A 22,591-nucleotide genomic window follows, 5' to 3' on the forward strand; every position below is an offset into this window, starting at 1 on the left:
GCTGCTGTAGGATGTGTTCCTTGTTTAAGAATTTCCCGACTGAAGTGCTGGGTGCTTTTAGATGTGCTAGTTGGTGTGGTGTTGCTTTAGGATGTGCCGGTTAGTCCAACATCCAGCAGACGGGACGAGTGTCTGGTTTAGCAACATCATTACGTTTGGCAACATTTATGAAGTTTCAGACACCACAGTCATGACATGCAGTGTGCTATATATTAGTAGAGGGCAATTTGAGATTTAGTGATAGGTATGTGATTTAATAAAATATTGTGCCATTTCTTATATAGAACAACAATACGAGGAAATCATTGTGGAAGTGCTTTAATCTCAGAAGTAGATGATAAAGCTGGGCGTTATTTAACAGTCAGTATAAAATAATATAAAGTTCATAACAATTCACTGAAAGTGTTATTTATAAGGAAAATAAGATTCATATCATGTTAATCAAACTTTAAAGTACAACTCTAAATAGGATATCCTTTGTATCTACACTATTTACAAAACTGTATAAAAGTCAAAACAAATAAATTATAACTTCAGTCACACGGAGTTGCACAATGCTAAGTCATCTTGTGGTGTTCCATAAAAACAGGAACAGACACATGTTTCGCAGTCAGGTGGGTAGCATGATCATGGCTGGATGGTCATTGTGCTGGCAGAGGTGGTTCCAGTCTGTTAGACAGGGCTGTCAGCACTTTGTCAAACTTCTCGTAGCGCTCCTCCCTGCTCTCCTCCACCCCACGGCTGCCCCAAAGCAGACGCATCTGAAACTCTGTGAGGAAAATTTCTTGAAGGTCTGGTTGCTCTTGGAATTCTGTAAGTGACACACCAAAATTATTAGGAATAAAGGTTTCAAGCAATATCGGTTTTAAATAACTTCTACACATCTGTCTGATGCAGACTGGCAAATATCTGCCACAGAAGAATCACTTTTCCATAAAGAAGATTTTGGAGATAAAAAGAACCTTTACTTGATGTACAGGTTCTCCACACTCACACATCTGTATTATAAACATGGTTCTTCACGGAACCAAAAGTGGTTCTACTATGGCAGATAATTGCTTCGAAATGGCTGTTTCTATGCTATCGTTCAAAGCAGAAAAGTGCAGGCACCACAGCGATGCCTTGTAATACTCCTTACCCTGCAGTTTTGCCTTTGCATTACAACAGAACATCTCCCCGTGGCACGCAATGGTCCGCGCAGCATCTAAATGACCCAGAACAGAGTCCATCCCAGCATCCAGACTCTCCCATGACTCAGATCCTTCAAGACTGACCGCACTCTTCTCAAGCAGAAGCAGCAAAGGCAGCACATGGGGGACTGTTGTCTCTGAAGGTTCACACACCTCTTTAGAGAAAATATTAAGAGAGGGTGATAAACAAGCTATAAACAGAGAAGATGCCATTAAACAAACAGATCTGGGAGGGTAAAAATACCTTTTCCATCATTCATTCTCTTCAAATAGGGCCTTAGAGTTTTCTCATACAGGACTGCGCTTTCTGTGTACTTCTGGCGTAAAACCGCCCACGTCTCCTCCAACCGTGCAATCTAGGGAAGAATCAGAGGAGCATTTATAGCACTGTATCTTATACACTTATTGTGCACTTCATTAGAAATAAAGGTTTCTAAATGGCTCTTTGCTTACAGGTTAATTGGGGTAGAACATTTAGGTTAGATATCACTCCAAACCTTCTTTTGCCCAAAATTGTTAATATATATTTGGGATCATCTTTCATATTTGTTATTTACTTTTACTTTTTAATTAAGTAAAACTGTGTCAAAGAACAGCTATCATGCTTTTGTTACAGTGGATTTCTAAATGTTCTGAAATCTTTGTACAGCCTTCTTCAGGGTGGCCTCAGAGAGCTCTTTGGATCTGGCCATGGTGATATCACTCACTTCAGCAATCAAGAGCAAACCAAACTAAATGTCTGTTCAAAATCCTCTTTAACTACGTTCTAATCATCTGCAGCTGATGTGCTAAACCTGATTCTAATTTTAGGTGTTTTAAGTAGTAATAAATGTGTGCGATTTCTAACCTTGTCTTCACAAGACAACTGCATTTCTATGAATTACATTTAACAAATGATTTATTAAAATACATTTCTTCAGTTGCATGGTGACGTAATGAAATAACAAAAAATGTAGATGTAAAACATGTAAAGCCCCTCCTCCCGCATAGATGTTCCCAGAATTATGGTCGACAGTGTATATGGTTTAAGTCGGACACTGTTTTAACAGCTTATTCTATACCTGTGGAAGTTCCAAGACTTTCATTACTGCAGTAAAGCCAAACATGTTCCCCAGGTTATTCTTCAACTCTGAAGCCAGTGAGATAGTCCTGTGCAGCAGAGCACCTCTTTCCTCCATGCTGCCTGTGCAGCCCAGCAGCTCAACCGCCAGCATGATGGACATGGTGTGGAACCTAGAGGTGAACAAAAGGTAAATATTATTGAGAGGTGTTGTGAAGTGGCTAGTGACAGCAGCAAAACCTTATTAGATAATGAATGGGCCTCAAGACACCTTTCTAGCAGGTCTTGTCGGAGATAGTGGCCATGTGGAAGTGTAAGCAGCTCCATTCCTGAACTCACTCCCATTCCTCTTGTTCTGTCATCAGGCACGTCCAGGATTCGAGCAACCTGCAGATGGGAGGTGATTTTAACAGTCTACCAAACATTGAACCAGACATTATTTCACTAATCACTTTCATTGATTCCTTTTAAATGTTACAATGAAATCAATTTTAATATCTGTCATAATAAACCCCTCATATTTCTGAAATTATATCATTATAGGAAAAGAAAAAAAAATCTAAAACTAAGTCTTCAAGCAGCATTTCTACTAGGCCATTTGTTTTATATGACTGTGTTAATAATGTTTACTTTATGATCTGGCAGGAAATTAAATAAATAAAGGCTGGGCTCTGAATTTTGCACAGTACTGTAGTAAGCTTATATTCATCAAGAATCTAAAAGGCACTTAAAAGGGCCATGAAGTAGTGGTTATATTGAATATTCCTACCATGCAGTCGACTTTGGTGATGTGCATGGCCATTGTTTTTGTGTCAGCGTCTGAAAGCACCTCCTTAACTCTCCTCAGGACTCTTGTTTCTAGTGGTTTATTCTCTGCAGGGAGCAGGGGTGACTGGTACATACTGGGGCTGAAGCTGGAGGCTGTTTCAACCACAAGAGGCATTAAATAATCGTCATTGTCCTCCTCTGTGAGGCCAGTCACAGTCTGCTCCTCTTGTCCACTGTGAGGAGGCTCTATATGACCAGGGCTGGGTGGAGAGGTGGTAGGGTTGGACTGCAGGTTGCTGGACTCTGCAGTAGGGCTTCGACAGGACCTTGTCATTGTAGACCAGATGTTGGCTGTAGGCTCCAAATAGATGACATCGCTATTGGTGGGTGAGGCGCAAAGGTGTGTTTCGATGGGTCTTTGAAGGACAGGCGATGAGGGAACCACAACAAACTTCCTGTTGCGTGATGGACTCCTTCTACGTCTGTAAACTAAACACACAAACAGAACATAAACTTTAAGGTTGAATTATTTTAAATCATTTAATAATTCATTTAATAAATCATTTGTCATGTTATTATGCTTTCACTTTTTATATACTGTACAAGGCTGTGATATTGAATCAGAAAACTTGACCCGTTATAGGAGTACATACGTTTTATTTCAAAGGAAACTGTATAGCATAGTATAGAACCATGACTCAACTTAATGATCCGGCTCAATGCTTAAAGGGCCCATGTCCTACATTTTCCTCATATTTATTTTTGTCCTTTAAGTAATGCTTGTGTGGGGCTATTTTGCAAAATCAGTCTAATCCCTTAGATTTAAGCAGACTGAAGCAGATGCCGAAACTTCATAACAACTTTTATTGTCAGGGATCTGCATCCATATTCAGCTGCTGAGAATCAGGGCTCTCATGCTATGTTGCACACTTTGGAGCCGAGATACAGCAGCGACCTGTCTCAAAGATATTTTACTGACACGTTCCCCAAGACCAAAACCGCAGTCATGAAATCACTGAAGAAAATGGGTAGCTGTAATATGGGATGCTTGGACATCCACTGTCACAGAATCTTATGCCACCATAACTGAACATTTTATGAATTATTTTGTGAATGAGAGCCATACGGGTGCAGATATAGCTGAGGTGTAAATGTTGTGTAGCAAAGAATCTAGTTGACATGGTGCTGCTGAACTGGGTAAATTCCTACATGTAAAATGCAATGGCCACATGCTGAACCTGGCATCTCAGGGAGCACTCAAGCTGCCCACTGTGTCAAAGGTTTTTCCACAGCAGCTTGCCACATATTTTTTATGAATAAAGGATACTGGTTGTAAATTCATTATGGATCATTACGAATGCTTTGCTTTTGACTTTAGTACCAAGAGTTTCTCACACAGTGAGAAAAGAAATCCTGTATAGGAAAAAGGATTGAATGATACATTTATCCCTTTACAATGTTTTCATATTGCTTCTTTATTTCCCTGAAGTCAAGAGGGACATTTCCATGATATTGGCCCATTAAATGGTTCTTTTGGAAAACATGTTGTAGATAGTTCCTATATAGCATTTAAAATGTTTTGACATTGCTATGATCTAAATACACTTTTTTCTGTACTTTTGAGTACTTACTTGTGTTTACTGGTGTTGGGGATGATGTCACCACAACACGCTGTTCTAGGTTTCCAGCAAAGCTCTTGACTGCCTCCCTGTGGCAAAAGATCAAAACACACACATACACAGACCACATCAGACAGAATGCAGAATGATTTATAGCTATACCTTGAACGAACATCTAATCTGATGTTCATACTCTTATTCACAATCAAATTTGAAAACTGAATATGATCAGAATGAATTGAGGTGTGGAGATGAATGATTTAAGGCTCTTCTCACCTCTGGGGGTTTATTAGCTCTATTGCCAGAACCTCAGTGACTGCTGTGCTTTCTCTTTTCTTTAGGCTTCCCTTCCTGTGCGTGGGCGAGTTTACTGGAGAGCCCTCTGGACTGGCCTGGCCGAACATTGTCTCCAGATAGCGCAGTGGTAATGTTCTGTTTACAGGGGAGCAGATATGGGCCACACTCTGCTTTGTTAAAGGCGTCCGATTCCCCACATAGAAATGAACCAAGGCTGGAATGGAGTCAAACGTTTCCCCTTCCAGAACGTACTGCATTCGTGTGTAGGTATCACTGGATCTGAGGAGAACTTTGCTGATTAAGAAGTGGAGAGGCTTCTGATTCCAGCGGCTGGTTAAGACATAGTCCCCAAAACTGCTGAGAGAGTCTCGAATCAGGAAATCCCCATCTTCAAGCAAGAGAGACTCTGCTACCTGCAGTGTGGGAAACATGGGAAACAATTTAGCTCTCCAGATGTAATTACATTCCAGCACTGCAGGAGGGCAATTCTCTGCACACATACTGCACACATACTGCACTTACTCCTAGACTAAACTACAGCATCAGTGAATTGCTCATTATGCACATTGTGGTTCTATGGTTGGTCCATCACGTGGTTTCATTTCCCTATCCCTGTCATCCTATCTGTCTTGTCTATCTGTTGTTACTGTTGGTGGTGCTGGAGATTGTGGGGTGGTAGTACAACCCCCCCCCCCCCCAACACTCTTATTACTGATTGTTTTACAAATGTTTTGTCTTCCTAATAATTCTTAATGTAAAAATGTAATCATTTACACATGATCTATATGTAATCTCTTAAGGTCAGTCACAGTGACTGTTCAGGCCTTAGAGATTGTTTGGAAGATGGTGTTTATGTTTTTTATGATTTTGCTGTGTTGGGCAGAACTGAGAATGAAAGAGCGAGCTTGGGCTGCAAGAGTATAAACTACAGGACACCAAGCTATTTGACTGATATACTAGTAAACTCCCCTCAGGATTGCCTCTGCCTCTGTGTGCCTGTTCTCTGTAGCATCAAGTCACATACAGGCCAGAGTTGTTTTTTTTTCATCCACTCATTTACTCTCAGCCACCTTTTCAAAGACACATTTAAAGATTCTTATGGAGCATGATTTTTCCTGGAGAAGGACACATGGCAAGAGAAGTGACATAAGATAATAACTTCCTGTGCTCATTTTTAAGCTGTTGGAGTAACCAGAGTGGAAACTTTCATGGTCATCTGAGCTGAGCAACAAGCTGTTAATTGCTGGTGACCTTCATCATAATGCATTGGCACTGTAAGGAAAAAAAAGTTGATAATGTAAAAATAAATAAATAAATAAATGGCTGTTATTGTCCCCAAAAGGTTGAGTGGTGCTGCAGTCAGTGCCTTACATATTCGGCCAGTTATTAATCTTAAAGGGCCCATCCTACATTTTTATAGTCTTTTATTTTATTGTCCATTCATAATGTTTGTGATTTTGTATGCAAAAGGCCATAAATAATGTTTATATGACAACCTCTCTTTATCCTTTACAAAGAAACAGTCAGTGTTTTGATCTGGTCTGATAATTAAACAAACTAACGATACTCTTCCTAGTACCACACATCCTTTAAAATACCCCTCCACCCAAATGCAATGAAAACCACTGAGTCGACTCCGAGCTGAAGACTCTTGTTAGAGTCGACTCTTCATTAACAGTCTCTGTTTGAAAGCTGTGAGGACGCCGGCAGCATTACGACCAGGGCGATGAGGAGGATCTCTAAATCACTGTAAGTAACAGAAACTGCATTTGGGTGTAGCTAAATGTTCAAAACCAGCCAGGCTCGTTTAAAAATAACATTTGCTAAGTTTCAGCTAGCTATCCAGCTTTAGACCAAATGAAATGAGCAGTCAGTTGCTAACAACTTATCCTAGCTGACTAATCAGATGTAGCGCTAAAAACGCCGCCGTTGGACCTAAATATAATGTTATGTGCTAAATGTGGGATAAATGTTTATAAGGATAGCTAATTAAGTAGCTACAATATGCACAGTTCACATGGTTAAAATGGTTACAACACTGAAATGAGACTAAAATTGTGTTCAGGTAAGGTTCAGTTAGCTAGCTGCCTCAGACAGGTTGGCTAAGTAACTTGTTAGTTTGATAATTTCAGTTCAGCTCAGCTCGGTATTTACGAGAGTGTGTTTATCCATCTAATTCAGCAAATGTTCAGCAAAAACAACATTTTTTTTACATATAAAAAATTAAAAAATGTGTTTTAATGTGTTTTATGTTTAAATATGAAGCAGTTGTTGGGAATTAAATGAGCATGTATTTTGTCTGTACTTAGTAGCTATATCAGCTAGGGTAAACGACCCGCTTAATAACAGTACTGAGTTCTCGAGTCGGTTCTCGAGTCGGTTCTCGAGTCGGTTCTCGAGTCGGTTCTCGAGTCGGTTCTCGAGTCGGTTCTCGAGTCGGTTCTCGAGTCGGTTCGCCCCCCCCCTTTTTTTTTTTTTTTTTTGTTTTAATAAATATAAAGAACTGTGTATTGGTGACTCCGGCCATTCTTCTGCAGGGCACCTCCCTCCTTATTTATTTATTTATTTATTTATTTATTTATTTATTTATCTATCTACTTATCTGCTTATTTATTTTTAAATGTGATTTGTCTTTTAAAGTGATTGCTGCTGTATGTTTACATATTCCCACAAGTAAAGATCCCTCCCCCCCCCCCCATTTTACTGGAAAACACTAATGCTGTTGGGACTGCAGATGTATTAGTTTCAGCTAGACTTCCCGTCTGAAACACCACAGCAAAACTCTCTTCACTGTATCTATACCTACATGTACAGCTGCTTGTTCATATAATTTTCTGATCAGCCAGTTGAGTGGCAGCAGTGATTAAAATTGTTCATGTAGTCTAGAGTCAGAATTTGGTTTTACCAAAAAGTGTAGATACTAGGGTTTAAAAAGACTTCTATAGAAGTTGAAGTATCAAGTTAAGCCTTTTGCTCAAGTAAAAGTGTAAAAGTACTGGTTTCAAAACTACTTGAACTACTAAAGTATAATAATATAATGACTATAATGTTAATGTTGAAAGATTTTGGAATGCACTAGGCTTCCTGTTTCAGCTGCATATCTGCCCATTGAAAATGAATGCATTTCAGTAATATCAAATATATATTAAAGGAGCATCTGTGTGTACTACTGAGCATTTACATGTGTTTCATGCAGAAAAAATATGATGAGTAATTGCCTATAATGTAATTGTAATTGTGCAAAAAGTCTTCAGGGGCTTAGTTAATTTCACTCGTGTCTCTGCCACGGACATCTTCATACTAGGCTGCATACGTCTGCTGTGTCTTTGCTGGAGTGTGGTGTGACGTGATGTGCAGGTGAGATGGATTGCTTACAAACCAATAGGGTGTCAGAATGGTGTATGTTTAGACTTCTTATCCAACCACAATCAAATTCACACTTTCCGAATGGCGTGATTTATCTGGAAAGCGCTGAGCCGTAATGAAAACAAACGGAAATTAAATAGGAATAACGCGGCTATTTTTTAAATGTAAGGGGTATGAAAGTACAGATAATTTGGTGTGGAGTGACTGGATCTGTTTTGGAAGTGATTCTGAAATTTACTGAAGCCAAGAAATAAATACTGTTTTATATTAAGAGTTGTTTGTGCCTCATTTATTATATAAAGATTTTTATTTTATATGTAGTAACGAATTTGGTTTTGGGGACTTTTGTATAAAATATGAAGATGGTCCAGCCAGACTATTTTAATTCAGACTCTGAATCAACTATCTGAGACTAACTTTGTGAACAGTTTAACCTGGTGTTTGTTGATATTTACATTAATGTAACAGTCAATCAAGAAGTTGAATGAACTAAAAATAAATAATCAGTTAGTAAGTCATTAGAATTATTTATATCAAGTTACTAAAGAAGTGTGATTGCCTTCACTTGTTAGTGTGGGTTAAGTAACTTGATAAAGTTAAGTGGCAGTAGATTTAGTGATACCATGATATATTTTCAGGGGAAAAAATTGTGAGCTATGTAGGAAGTACTCTAGATCACTCAGGGAATATGTATGAAACTGGTATGCAAGTTATGTAATTGAAGTGTGAACACTCATCCAAACCCTAGGACGGCATGGTCTAATTCTACTGTTAACGGTTTAACTCACCTCCCAAGGTATTCTGCCATGGTACCAGCCGTGGCTTTGTATGTTACTGCTGCTGAGCTTCAGCTCCTCCTCCAGCTCTTTCCTCAGTTTCTCTGATGGGGCGTCCAGAAGGCTTGTTTCTTTTGAAAACTTCCAAAAGTGGAAACAATAAGAATTCTGAGTTGAGATCATTCTTTCGTAAGAAGCCAGAAAAGTACTTGTTCCTACTTCTCCAAAGCAAAGCTGCCCTTCTCAGCTGGACAGGCTCCTCTCATCTCACACTTACAGTTCTGGCCAGTTGTTATGGTGACATCACTGTGTTACAATACTTAATTGACCAATAGATCACAGGAGCAATCTGTTAACCTCGACATCAATATAAGGACTCACGCAAGGAGCACAAAAAAGAGGAATGCGTGCGAGCCCCACACTCTAACCCAAATATATGTGGATATTTATCAATGTTTATTCACAACTGTAAACTTGATTTGTGAGAATTTAGACTGTGGGAACATGTCCTGAAGGCTGATGAACCATTGTGTGTGTGTGTGTGAGACAAAAGACAGTACATGGGTGAGAAGGCTAAAATCAGTTCACCTAAGATAAAGAGTTCAAGCATAAAAAGGCCAGTATTGCTTTTTCCCGTTACCATAAAGTAAGCGCTGACACAGACAGTGGTTGGTTGCCTATAGAAACTCAAGCTGAGTGCAGGCATTCTGAAGACATGGGCTGTGCTCCAAGCTCTTTTGTGTCACCCATCTTAATTCAATTACAGCAGTACTGAGATTCTCCCTGTGTCTGGCACACAGTGAAGGAATTCAAGGACAAATAACACTATTAAAAAAAAAAAAACACTGTTAAAATTTGTATTTGTCAAATCAGCTCCACAGTTTTGTTTAGAAGCCCCAAAACTGAATCTTTTTTTTTTGTACACCTACAAATAAATTTTTAGAAGCCCCCCAAAACTGAATCTTTTTTGAAGCATAAAAATAGATTCTTTACCAATACACTTACAAATGTATTATTCTTTAGAAGCCACTGAATCTTTTTTTAGAAGCCTGAAAGTGGAATTTGTTTAAGAAAAATCTGAAATTAAATGCCTAAAACCTTGTTTTTCAAAGGCAAAAAGTGAATGGTTTTTGAAGCATGACAATGCAAACATTTTAAAAGCCTGAATCATTACATTTTTTTGTCTCAATCCCAAAAACAGTTTTCCATAAGATCTAGAGGGGAGAGCTCACCATCACATATTCACCTCTGTTTTCCATGGAATCGGGATAACTATAAATGAAAGAGAGGCGCAGTTAGAGGGTCATCTATGTGTCTAAATGTAAACATTACATATCATGTGTGACAAGTTCTGCATGGACCTATTCATGCAAGTCCATGCATTTAGTGTGTGTGTGTGTGTGTGTGTGTGTGTGTGTGTGTGTGTGTGTGTGTGTATGCCAGGTGGCTGCAGGACAGGAAATTGTCAGAGGGACAGACTGTGCTGCTCTTTCCCATGACCACTGAGATCCTCAGTGCATCAGGGGGGCGGCGTTACGCAACTCAGTGCATTTATAGTTTGGCCCAGTAATGTTCGACACACACACACATATGTGACACCACCCAGTAACAGCCATGATCTTTCTCAAACACATCTCCTCCACTCCAAAAAGGGGGAAAAAAGACTATTGTGTGAGTCTGGCTGGATGGTTTCCAGATTACAACATTCCTTTTTATGGACGTTTAAAATCAAATCATTATTATTATTATTATTATTATTACTTATTTTTTGCCAAAGGAATTGCTGCTTTGCATTTGCATTTTCGGATTTGATTCTCAGCTATAAAAATGTTAGACACTTTACAGATATGTTTTTACAAAGCCGCACACTCAGTCCTCCCATAAACACTACACGAAGCCTCACAAACCAAACCAAACACTACGTAACCTACAAGGATGGAAGGACAAAGTGAAAATGACAGCTATATCCTGCCATCTCAGGAACTCTTGCTCTGGTTTACATTTGTTTTAGGACATAGACTAATGGAGAGGACGGTTAGTGCTAAGTTACTGTGTAGATTGATTCCTGTTAAATAAAATATTACATCAACACAATTACTGAAAAATAACAAATAATTCAACTAAAAGACCAACTTGTGCTGCTGTACATGCTGCTGTTTCATTCATAGACAACATACACATTCAGTGCAGAGAAAGTGTGCGCTAAAGCTGTTACCTTTACAGCAAGCAAGAGGTCTGAGCTCTGTCACTATGACAGGCTTTGTCAGCCTATAAATCAAGCCCTTAATCTAATTTAGCATGTTTGTAAACGGTGGCTGCCACTGCTTATGGTCTGGAAAACAGTTCATCATTGCCAAAAAAAAAAAAAAAGTAGCATCTTCACCAGCAATCAATCAACGCGTAGTGCGTCCAGAGCCTACCTGGAATCACTGGTCTCAAGGCAGAAGTACCCCCTGGACAGTGTGCCACTCCATTGCAGGGTACCACACATACTCGTAATTCGTTCAAGGGCAATTTAGCACATCCAGTTCACCTACAAGTGTGTTTTTGGGAGGTGGGAGGCAACACAAACACAGGGAGAGCGCACTAAACTCCTTATAGACAGAGACCAGGGTGAGGATGGAACCGCAACTACAGGCCTCTGAAATTGTGCGGCATACATACTACCTGCTGAGCCACCGTGCCGCCTATCAGTAAATCAATTGATGTTAAATGAACAAATTATAAAAAGCTAGCAAACAATAAGAAAAGTCTAAAAGTTATTTCAAACAGCTTGCATTTCGCATCAAGGCCCTTTTTTAAAATGCTGAAAACATAAATATATATATTTTTTTAAAGAGCAAAAAAGAAAATGTATAATACAAAAAAACATTTTACAAAAAACATCTAAATTAGGGAATATTTAACAAAACAGGACTGAGACTAATATCCAGTCTGTAGAGGCCTCTCTTTCTTTCGCTCTTATTCTCTGTGTGCATGTGTTGGGCTTTGCCCTGTTCACGCCACACTCAGTAACTCAAACCACATCTGAGCCCAAAAGCAACGTCACGCTCTACAAGTGCAGCACAAAAACAAGTTCCTAAGCTCGCCTCTTACATAACGCCCACACTTCTCTCCCCAAGTCTTCCTCTCTTTTAAAGCCCACCACACCACCATTTATTCTGCCTCTCCATGGACAAGCTCATCTTTTTCTGTGCTGCCAGAGTAGTGTAAACTACACTTTCTCAAACAGGTACAAGACTTTAAAATTAGGAACCACAAAAAGTTGCCTTCACAAAACCACTGAAGCAGAAAAGTAAAAAAAAATGTTGATGTCCATTTTATGGGGCTTCTTTGTACATATATCTTCTGTCAGCTTGATAGTGAGTTTGTTGGACTGTGTTGCATACAGAATGCAGCACCGGTGCTGAACCACCACAACAGCTGAACGATTCAACCAAATAACTAAAAACATGAAAAAGTCAGTATAAAAATATTTCTCAGTAAACATATTTGACAATACTAATGAAATAACTATTGTCAACATTGAACTAAAGTCAGTGTTAGAGAGAAAAACGAGCTACTATCAGTCTACTATTCAATTCCACATAAACAAACATGCGATTAGAAAGACGTATTTTGTGTATCTTACCTTAAACAGTTAAAGTAAAGCCAAAATGTGGTGTTTAAAGGTCCGTGTGAGCAGCTCCATGGTAGATGAGCCACGCTGTTTAGGAGCGTCTGTCAAATCTGACACTTCTGCGGAGCGGAGACACTTACTGCGCATGCGCTCTGGGCACTGAACCGAACCGAACGGAATCGATTCTACTGAGTAGAGCTGCTGATTCATTAGCCATGATGCCAGTGCCGCTCTGTGGAGTGTCTGTCACTGTTTCAAAATACATCTATAAGACTATCACAATGGGTTGAACGAGACGAAAATAGCCCAGAGTTTCTGTTGAACAGCTCTGATCAACGCAGCTGTGTGTAATAGTCAGTTCTTTGTATGTATGTGATGAATTGAGGCCTTTTTGTTAGATTAAAACACAGTTTGTTTGGCTGGAAAGTTTGTTTACTTGCCTCGTTCATCTTAATGGGGGTTATTACAGCTGCATGAGAGAGAGAGAGAGAGAGAGAGAGAGAGAGAGATACACACACACACACACACACACACAAACGGAGAGCTTTTTTTGTGTGACATGGTATGAAATAATGTCTTGATTGAACGAGGTCCTTCTGTTTCCTTATGGGAAAGTATTAATATACATGAGAGATACTGGAGAATAGTTCTTAATAGTTCTCAGAGGGACGTTAATGAATGTTGATGTTTTACATGCAGCCCAATCCAATCCGTTCCTGGCACTAGGGGGCTGTAACTTTATCACAGAGGAAATGGAACATTTCTTGCATATTTTTCTCATGAGAGAAGAGTTGTGAAACAAAAACTTTAACTTACAGCCTAGTCTTTGTCCGGGCTTTTCAAGTAGCAGAGTAGAGGTTAGGCTATAGACCTCCTCTATAGCATTCATATGAGCTTTCCATCTCAACAGAGTGTCTTTGTCACAGAGCAGCCAAATAGTGACAAACAGCATCTCAGGATGGGAAAACTGAAGACAACCACCATGAATCCATACAAAAGTAGAGCCAGTGTTATTTATGAGGTTTAATGAACATAGGCCAGCTTTGCAGTTAGGAAAATCGGTAGTGATATTCAGAGGTAACTCAAGTAAAGGTGCTACTGTGGCAAAGTAAAAATAAAAGTGTCTTTTCCAAAAACAACCTGAGCAGAAGCATAAAAGTAATGTTTCTCTGATGCATGTGACCACTGATATAGCCTGCTTTTTTATTTCTATTGATATAACTAATGTTAGCTTTCTCCCCTAAAAAATACTTTTGATCACAGTAACTTTATTACTGAACTGTAAAGTTTATTACTTTATAACTGGATAAAGCAGATATACCTTTTATCTTTATCTTTATCTTTTAAGTATTAACAACTGTGTTGAATCCCAGATTCAATGTCTTGTACAGCTGCATTACAGAGAAGGAGAACGAAAGACAGCATTTATTTTATATATATCTGTCCTTCTTTTCCTTATGAGTAAGACTCAATATGCATGTTTATATTTAACATGCAGCCTCATAGTCTTAATCACTGTCAGAAATGACTGCATACTACTTTATAACTAAATAAAGCAGGTATGTATCAGCAATGAATACTGTAAATTATGTGAAATATTTTTCAATGAAATACTGTATATAATAAATACAGAATCTGTAGTTTCATAAAATAATTCTTCTAATAAATTATTTGTATTAGGTTGTGTGCACATCCATGTAATATAGTCTACTTTTGAGCACCTGCCCCTCAGAAAGGAGCTCGGCCCTGTATTGGTAGTTCCCACCCGTATTCCTGACAGGTCAAGAGTGCTGGAGTTGGCTAGCGGATCATGCTCATAGCGCTGATTGGTGAATTGCTTACGCGTATGAACTACTGGCCAATCCGTGTGTCGGAGGCGCGATTCTACTAGCCAATCCTAGCGACCGAGGAGGCGGGGGTTATCTGATAACAGGTGGTAAAAAAAAAAAAAGCTCTGTTGTGGTCACGTGACGTCCTTGGCAACCAACAGCAATCTCGTCATTTGTTTGTTAGCAGAGTTTCCCCAAACTTTAATGAGAAAAGGAGAGTTAGATAGCTATGCCTCCTAAAAAGAATGGAAAGAAAAGTACAGACAAGTCCAGCAAGAAAGAAGAAGGAGAAAAGGGGGAGAAAAGCGTGTCTGAAGAAGTTTTATCCGAGGGCAGCAAAGAATTCTACCGGGCTCAGATACGAGACTTGGAGGAGCGAATAGAAAAGTGAGAAAAACTGAGCCAAACATTGTTACACAACGCTTGTGTCCTTGGCACAGACAAAACCAGAAATGCTTCAGTACTCAATGAGGATGTGTGAACTGCTGCAGCTTATTTTCAGAGATTTTTAACAGCCTGAACTTCATTTAACACTAGCTATAAAAATTGTAAGACTTACCTGGCACTGGCAGGTTAAAGTTGTGAGAAGAGTTTAGAAAGTTCCAGCACTTGTTTCTGTGCTAAACCCTGCTTTTAAATTGATAAATGACATCTGGATACAAAAATCCAGAATTGCTATACTTTAACCTTGTCCATCCTCATGGCAGTTCTCATAAGGAAGTTAAAATGAAACCAAGACCTTAGATCCTAGTCTGTTCACAAATAATTAACCAGGTCTAACACCTCGCCCTCATGGAATTGCAGCTGACTCATTCTTCGAACACAGGAAACGCTTCCCTTTGTAAACATTATCAGATTTAATCCCAGTGTCTTGTCTTCCACCCAGATATCAGCAGAAATGTGATGAGCTGGAGGTCCGAGAGAAGGATTACTATACTAACTACAACAATGTGGAGAGGGAGAAGAAGGACATAGTTCTCTATCTGAAACGCTCCTTGGCTCATAAAGAGGATGAACTCACTGATCTTGCGGAGAGGCTTCTGGCAATACAAATAGCCAAAGATGCAGAAAAGGATTCGCTCGAGATGCAGCTGAGCACGCTTCGACATGAGTTTCAGGAGAACAAGGACAGGCTTACAACAGAGAACATGGCCTTAGGTATGAACCTCTGAGCCATCACTTATTTAAAGACGTGGTTTCTTTGGTCAGTAAACATGAATACCTAAAGCAACAAAAATTAATTCCTAAAGCATCGACAAATAATGTTTCATGCTAATTAAATTCAATTCAGTTAAAGTAATTAAATTAGTCTAATTTTGAGCTGGAAGTTGATGGTGTCCCTCAGACCAGGCTTTGTCTTTTGTCTCCAGCGGGGAAGCTTGCATCTCTGGAGGAGTTTCGTGTGCAGAAGGATGAGCTTGTGGCCTTGTTGGCGTCTCTGAAAGAACAGCTGGAGCAGCAGAAGCAGGAGCACCAGACAGTCATCTACAACCTAGAGAGAAAAGCTGTGTTGGACAACGACAGGTCAATGTGGTCATATTCATCACAGAAATGATGTATGTTTAGGCAAATACACAGCCGGTCTGGATCAACCTTTGAGCGGCATGACTGTCTAACTAAAGGAAAGTCTTGGATGTGAGCCTTTAAAGGAGCCATATCCTTTGGGGGGAAAAACACATAGTTTAAATATTTGGACTATATAGACTGGACAGTGAACAGCACATAAAAATGAACAGGGTTTACATACTACAGTAAACTGTTATTTTAAATAAAATTGCGACATAGGCCCTTCAGTATTAGAGTCTTCTACACAGACAATTCCCAGTTAACCCTACTGCCATTGCCTGTAATTTCTGCCATTCATTATTTTCTGTCGGCAACATGACATCTCTGCTGTCATTGTGTTTATTTGACAAGATCTAACGATGCCAAGAATTTGCAGACTTTTCTTTGGTTTGGAGAGGCTTCCGTTAGTGTATCTAAAACGGACAGTTTTACTCGGTAACAGGCAGTATGTGATTTACTGTTTGTGCCATGGTATATACTAGGTATGAATGTTAATGTAAAGGTTATGCCTCAGAGATGTTATATGATGTATACAATCTTGGAGAATGACTGTTGATAGTTTAACTCAACAGCAAAACAAACATACCCCTCCCTTCAGTGCTTCTTCAGAAGCTTCACCCTATATATTTTATGTTGTCAGCCATCAAATCCTTCACAAAAGTTGTACAATCAAATACCATGATTATGCCAGAGAGAATGTAATGGCAAGTAATTAGCTGTAGCTAGGTTAGTGTTAACTAGGTTGGATGCTGGCAAACTGATAATACAATTGCTACTGCTGAGTTTCAGTTGTGGATATCTATCACAAACCTTTGCAAAGAGGACAAAACATTATTAATTATTTATGTGAAACACCAAAAATAAGTCAATGTTGCCCACCTATCCAGCAGGTATCCAGCAGCTTATGTATTTTCATTTCGTTCAATGTTCTCTACAGTATCCAAGCACCTCACAAATGTTTACATGTGTCAGCTAATGTTCAGATCTTTTCTTTTATGGCTGTTTCTCAGCCATCTCTTCTTGAAAATGCATGTAGTTCAACACATAGCAGATAAACAATCTCCCCTGCCCTTCCCGAACAATGAGCTTACGTGTATATATAACGTATATAGCACTTTTAAACAGTACCAATTTCAATATTTTGAATATTTCGATGTTTGGGGGTTAAAGACGTGACACTCTTTTTTTGTGTATTGTTTAGATATATTTAAAATTGTTTAAAATGTAAAATAATTTGACAAATTATTTTCAAACATAATTTTCATCTAACCCTAACCTTACAGTGTGTACATAGTTACATTTTTAATATTGATAATGCATGTAAAAAGTATGTTCAAATGATAAATAATATAAATATATTTATTATAAATAAAGTAAACGCAGATCCGGCTGCAAGGGCAGATTACCTGGCCAAAAGATGGGAAAGGTGCGCGCACATCACACACACGTGAACGTTTTTATGTAAAGAATGGCAGAATAAGGTCAGTGATGTAGGTAGTCTGGAAATGAGGAGTGAGAGAATGATTTATTATTGTAGATATAAAAGGCTAATTGATTTAGTTTTACATTGTATTTATAGTTATCTAAGGAGGAAGGGAGAGTGAAAGATTGCACCCCGGTAGCAAAACTCTCCAAACAGAATCAGAAGATGAGGGAAAGGTGGAAGCAATACCAGTGACAGTATATGGGGGAAAAATGGTAGTTATTGATGGTTTAAACCTTACTCCCCCATTGATGAACACTAATTACAAGTTAATCTTGTTTTATGGTAAGTTGGTGTAACCAGTATCTTGTCTAAAAGATATGGATAATAATGTAATACTCTACTACACTGTAATAATGGGTGTTTAAACAATTTTTACTCAATGGTCAAAGAATATACATAAAACAAGATGTTTACAGCACATGGTCTTCCTCAGTACAATAAGAAACCCATATCCAAATTTAGAAATAAATATAATAAAACACATTTTCATAGGATATTACAAAATAAACTACTAATTTTATGAGAACAATTGCATGAACTCTAGGAGGTATGAAATATTAGATATTTATCATTTTTTTTTGGTGACACCATTTGACAATTTAACAGGCTGTCAGTTCTTTTCTCATACCCATGTACAGCTGTTTATTGGTCTGAAAAGCTTCACAGCCTGCAGCACATTCTTATGTACCAAATTTAATATATCCTTGCAAACCATGGTAAAGGTTTAAGGAAATTATAATTATATTAAATGTTTATACTGGAACATTGGTATAGTTTGAATCAATACTAATTGTAGTATTGAGCATTAGTAGTTCAAACTTCCTGACAAACTTAAACCTGAGTCTGACATTTGTTGTGTCTTCTCCTGTACAGGCTGAAGAAAGAGATGCAGCAGCATGTGGCTGCTGTTGCTGCTGAGTTTCGCAGGGTTTCGGACAGAAGGATGCCGGAAACAACCATGAGGGCCATCCAAGAGAATGTGTCGGTGACTGCTCAACTCAGGCAGCTCTCAGATAAGAGCAGAGAATTGCTTGAGGAGAATGAATCTCTAAAAGCCAGAGAAAAACAACTCAAGAGAGAAATTGAGATTATGGAGCCTCTTTTGAATGAGATGACAAAGAAGAGTCTTGGAAACCAGAAGGTTTGTACAGAGCCTTAAAAGTAACATGGTGGTGTTTTTTTTTGCATGACCACAATATTGTATGTTGAGGCCACAAATGAAGTTTCTTCTGTCCTCAAAGTAATATATTTTTTGATATTTTGTACCGAGACTAAAATATAATGTATTGAGGCCAAAAGTTATATAATATATTGAGGTCATGAGATAATGTGTATGGACACCCCTTCTAATGAATGAATTCAGCTACTTGCATCTCATGCTAACACAGATGTGCAAATGCACACACACAGTTTCTCTAGTCCCCGTAGAGAAGTCATCACAATAGAACAGGACTCCCTGGAGCAGATAAACATGAACCTATTGCCTCCATGCCTAATGCCTGGCAAGTAATAGAAGGGTATGCAGCACCCCGGCATTGAGCTGTGGAGCAGTGTTCTCTGGAATGATGGTGCTACATACAATACTTTTTAGATGCGTTCGAGAGTTAGGGATGAGGTGGGGTGGTGATCATCAAACACCCTGACATCAGTAATGCTGTAATATTGTGGCTGTAAAATATTATTGTATTATTTAAATGCACATTCATTAGGTGAATTGAATTGACACCCCCCTACTAGCTTTTGTGCCATGTATGTACATGGGCAATAACCAAATGAACACAAACATAAAGTACTTTTCTCCTCTTTTTAAAAGGTGGTGAAGCAGCTAACAGAGAAGTGCAAGCAGATGCATTATGAGCTTGAAAACTTTGCTAGACATAAGCAAGAGCATCAGCAGCTGCAGGATGACCACTCTGCACTACAGAAAGAGCATAGTTACCTCAGGTTGGATCATCTCTAAAGGGATATTTTTCTCTTTATAAGATACAAGAGTATCCAGAATATCAGTATGATGTATGCATTATAATGTATGCATATTATGTATGATGTATGCATTATGCATACAAACAACAGACCAGGGTAGGCACCTCTTACCAATAGTGTGTATGTGTGTGTGTATATATTTCACCCATGTTATATACTATAGTGTTCTTTTTAACACACTTTACCCATAATACATTTTCAGATAAATAATTTAAATTGTGTTTTTTTTCAAGTAGGTAAGAGAATTTACCAGTGGTTTGCAAGTTCATGTTCTTTAACGCATCTCTTTTTGTATAAGCAGGTATTGGTTACAAACGATTACATTGTAACGAATTACAATTACATTAATTTTAATGTTAATGTACATTTTAATGTACATTAATACATTTAAATTTTTAAAGCACACACATTTGGCCCATATGTGATATAAACAGCTGAAAGGTTTGCGTGCTGAAAAGTACAAACATCACAACAACGCCATAAAAAGTGTGGGGGTTGGCATTATTCCCAAGGTCACACTTTTATTTGTTTCTTCAGTTTGGCAAAGAAGCATGGCCAGATCCAAACAGCTTTATATTTAATACTTAGGTTAGTGGAGATCAACAGAGCAAATATTCTCATTTGTATTACAAAGCATTTTGAAATCTTAAGTGTCCACAACCGTTTGACAGGCCGGACAGTGTGGTTGAACAATATAGATGCACATAACATAATATTGGCATCAAATTGGTTAATTACTTTTAAATCCCACACCTGTTTGATGACTTCATTGATATATTTAGACAGAAACTTGAATCAGTTTTGGACAAGCTCAACCGAAAACAGTCTGAGGCAGAAAGACTGCAAAAGGAGCTTCAAGAGGAGAAGATGCAACAAGAACAGCTGAAGGCGGTTCTACAGGAGGCAGCTTTGGCTTTAAAAAAAGCCCTGAGGGTAATACTGCAATAAATCAGGTAGATATGGAATGATGGAGCTGTTTAATTGAATAAGGTGTGGGTTTAATCAAGATGGCCATTTTAGGAGGTGCCTAAGGAAGAGGACTCGGAAGTGCAGGCTCATGCCAGGAGAAGTCAGATGATGCAGAAGCTGCTGGCTGTGCTGGACAGTGCTGCGGCCATAGGCAAGGGCCCTGCTCTGGGTGACATCATCCCCATCAGAGACCACAGTCATGAACTCACACCAGGGCCAGGCATGGAGAGGTACCTTGAATGAAAGAGACATATTTTTCTACATGTGTATCATGACATATAGTAAATTATAACTAAACAGTAGTTTGATTAAGATTCTTTACATAATAATTCAATGTTGTCATCATGTTTTACGATTTAATTATTTTGGTAGGAATTTGAGATTACTTGTTTTCTCTCTTGCTCTTGAGAATTAAAAGCAATACATAAAATCCTGTTGATATGGGCCAGCAGCTTCAGGTAATGAAAAATAGCTGGATGTGTAATTAAACACTCAGTTTTAATATAATACAACTATGTAAAATTATTTATTATTGACTCATTGTACACATGAACTTTACAAGCTGTGAGATACAGAACCTGCATCTGAAGTAAAAAAAGAATGTGGACTGATGCAGTTGAGTTGCCACCTTCAGATTCTTGTCTAAACAAAGCAGTAAAGTTAAACATCCTACATGTGCAGATAGAAAGGTGATATGCAACAGTAGCATCAACGCCACATTTCTCACATTTGCGCATTTTTACTGTTGAAGACCAGGCCTTCAGACCTTACAGCAGAAGGCCGCCTCGCGTCTTTCCCACTTCAAGGCAGGAGACCCGGGGTTGGTCCCACTGCAACCCCACATGCATAACTCTGTCCTGTCCAAGATAGGACCCCTCTCCAAAAGCACACAGCTTCATCTTCAAAGGTAGATTATATATCTCTAGATCTCTCTTTCGTGTGTGTGGGTGTGGGTGTGGGTGTGGGTGGGTGGGTGTGTGTGTAATGTTCATTTCTTTTCCTATAAAGTTGCCATTTATGAGGCAAAACATAAATAATTCCAGAAAAGTAGTGTAACATAAAATATACAAATTGGATATAGCTAGTGTTTATTGTTTACTGAAATGATGTTTCTCATTTCCAAAGGAAACTGCAAAACCAAAAAAGAACCTCCAAACTACTTCCTGAGGATAATGCACATATTCTGCAGCCTTTGAGTGGATGTCAGACAACGTCTCTAAAATGACCAACAGAAGCCCCAGTGAATCCATTACCATATAATACTGAGCGCTCTGTGCAGACTGGTTTTTTTTGTAACTGTTACACCCAGTAAAGGTGACTAACTGGGCTTTAGATCTTTGACCACTAGATGGCAGCATGGCATCCTTTTATAGAGCATTCTGCACTGCCAAATCTGGTTGTAAACTTGGCATTAAGATGACAGCTGCCAGTGGCGTTTCCGTCATCCTATGTGGGTAAGGCTAAGAAAAGAAATGGTTAAATCCAATATTTAACACAAAAAGAAGAGTTATCTGTTTGACCACCTTACATACTACCATTGCCTCTTACTGTATACAACTCTGAAGAGAATTCTAAAACACACTCATATGGTCAGATGTGCCATTTCCTGATGGTGGGATTACACTCAAGCAGAAAAGAGAATTACATGTGTTTTTTTTTTTTTTTTTTAATCTCTGATGGCCATACTGCATGGCGCTCCTCACTCCATGTAAATCCTTACCATTATCTGTTTGCCAAGTGATGATTACTGCAGCTGTGTCTAATTCCTCCAAACATCTCAGAATATAAATTATTCCAAAAAGATGATGGTATTCCAAGGAAAGCATGGTTTGTATGATTTAAGCGAGTAAGAATGACGCTCTGTGACAAATTTAATTTTTCCAGCAATCTGACTTCATCATCAGTCCATCATGTGGTCCTGCCCACCCCGACCTTGTCTCAAACCAAAATCAATTCTTTCTGGATGTCCGACTCACTGGAAAAGTCATCAAAAATGCATGAGCTCGGCTAAATTTGGTAGGCCATTAGATTTCCCCTTTTCATCAGCTTTTGGAGGAAACTGT

The 22,591-nt window shown here is 38.7% G+C and overlaps 2 protein-coding genes across 5 annotated transcripts; one reads left to right on the plus strand and one right to left on the minus strand.

Annotated features, from left to right (window-relative positions):
- Positions 1 to 311: 311 nt before the first annotated feature.
- sh2d3cb (SH2 domain containing 3Cb) lies at positions 312 to 15,216 on the minus strand. 4 transcript variants are annotated; one of them, XM_072665268.1, is made up of 12 exons: positions 15,084 to 15,216; positions 13,136 to 13,164; positions 10,309 to 10,348; positions 9,089 to 9,217; positions 4,914 to 5,347; positions 4,650 to 4,726; positions 3,020 to 3,507; positions 2,522 to 2,637; positions 2,252 to 2,423; positions 1,435 to 1,546; positions 1,139 to 1,345; positions 312 to 811 (listed from the first exon to the last, which is right to left on the minus strand). In XM_072665268.1, the coding sequence occupies exons 3-12, from the start codon at positions 10,333 to 10,335 to the stop codon at positions 642 to 644; spliced, it is 1,932 nt and encodes a 643-aa protein (XP_072521369.1). In that variant the 5' UTR covers positions 10,336 to 10,348; positions 13,136 to 13,164; positions 15,084 to 15,216; the 3' UTR covers positions 312 to 641. The 4 variants fall into 4 exon arrangements, with proteins under 4 accessions (XP_072521369.1, XP_072521370.1, XP_072521368.1 ...); XM_072665269.1 differs by lacking the exon at positions 13,136 to 13,164; XM_072665267.1 differs by lacking the exons at positions 13,136 to 13,164; positions 15,084 to 15,216 and adding an exon at positions 12,708 to 13,064.
- cfap157 (cilia and flagella associated protein 157) lies at positions 14,668 to 22,331 on the plus strand. Its single transcript, XM_072665271.1, has 9 exons — positions 14,668 to 14,911; positions 15,411 to 15,682; positions 15,895 to 16,048; positions 18,450 to 18,717; positions 19,390 to 19,520; positions 20,342 to 20,492; positions 20,580 to 20,758; positions 21,280 to 21,435; positions 21,654 to 22,331. The coding sequence occupies exons 1-9, from the start codon at positions 14,754 to 14,756 to the stop codon at positions 21,751 to 21,753; spliced, it is 1,569 nt and encodes a 522-aa protein (XP_072521372.1). The 5' UTR covers positions 14,668 to 14,753; the 3' UTR covers positions 21,754 to 22,331.
- Positions 22,332 to 22,591: the final 260 nt, after the last annotated feature.

This window comes from Salminus brasiliensis, chromosome 20 (genome assembly GCF_030463535.1).
Source record: "Salminus brasiliensis chromosome 20, fSalBra1.hap2, whole genome shotgun sequence".
Classification (NCBI taxonomy): domain Eukaryota; kingdom Metazoa; phylum Chordata; class Actinopteri; order Characiformes; family Bryconidae; genus Salminus; species Salminus brasiliensis.

What these genes read in the sequence shown, in the direction of transcription:
- sh2d3cb (XM_072665266.1), bottom strand. Translation starts at nt 9,259, where the DNA reads ATGATCTCAACTCAGAATTCTTATTGTTTCCACTTTTGGAAGTTTTCA. An exon ending in GAGCTAATAAACCCCCAGAG is followed by an intron (nt 4,727 to 4,913) that starts GTGAGAAGAGCC and finishes CTTTTGCCACAG; the next exon opens with GGAGGCAGTCAAGAGCTTTG. An exon ending in GAGAATGAATGATGGAAAAG is followed by an intron (nt 1,346 to 1,434) that starts GTATTTTTACCC and finishes TTTTCTCTAAAG; the next exon opens with AGGTGTGTGAACCTTCAGAG.
- cfap157 (XM_072665271.1), top strand. Translation starts at nt 14,754, where the DNA reads ATGCCTCCTAAAAAGAATGGAAAGAAAAGTACAGACAAGTCCAGCAAG. An exon ending in AACAGAGAACATGGCCTTAG is followed by an intron (nt 15,683 to 15,894) that starts GTATGAACCTCT and finishes TTTTGTCTCCAG; the next exon opens with CGGGGAAGCTTGCATCTCTG. An exon ending in CCAGGGCCAGGCATGGAGAG is followed by an intron (nt 20,759 to 21,279) that starts GTACCTTGAATG and finishes TTACTGTTGAAG; the next exon opens with ACCAGGCCTTCAGACCTTAC.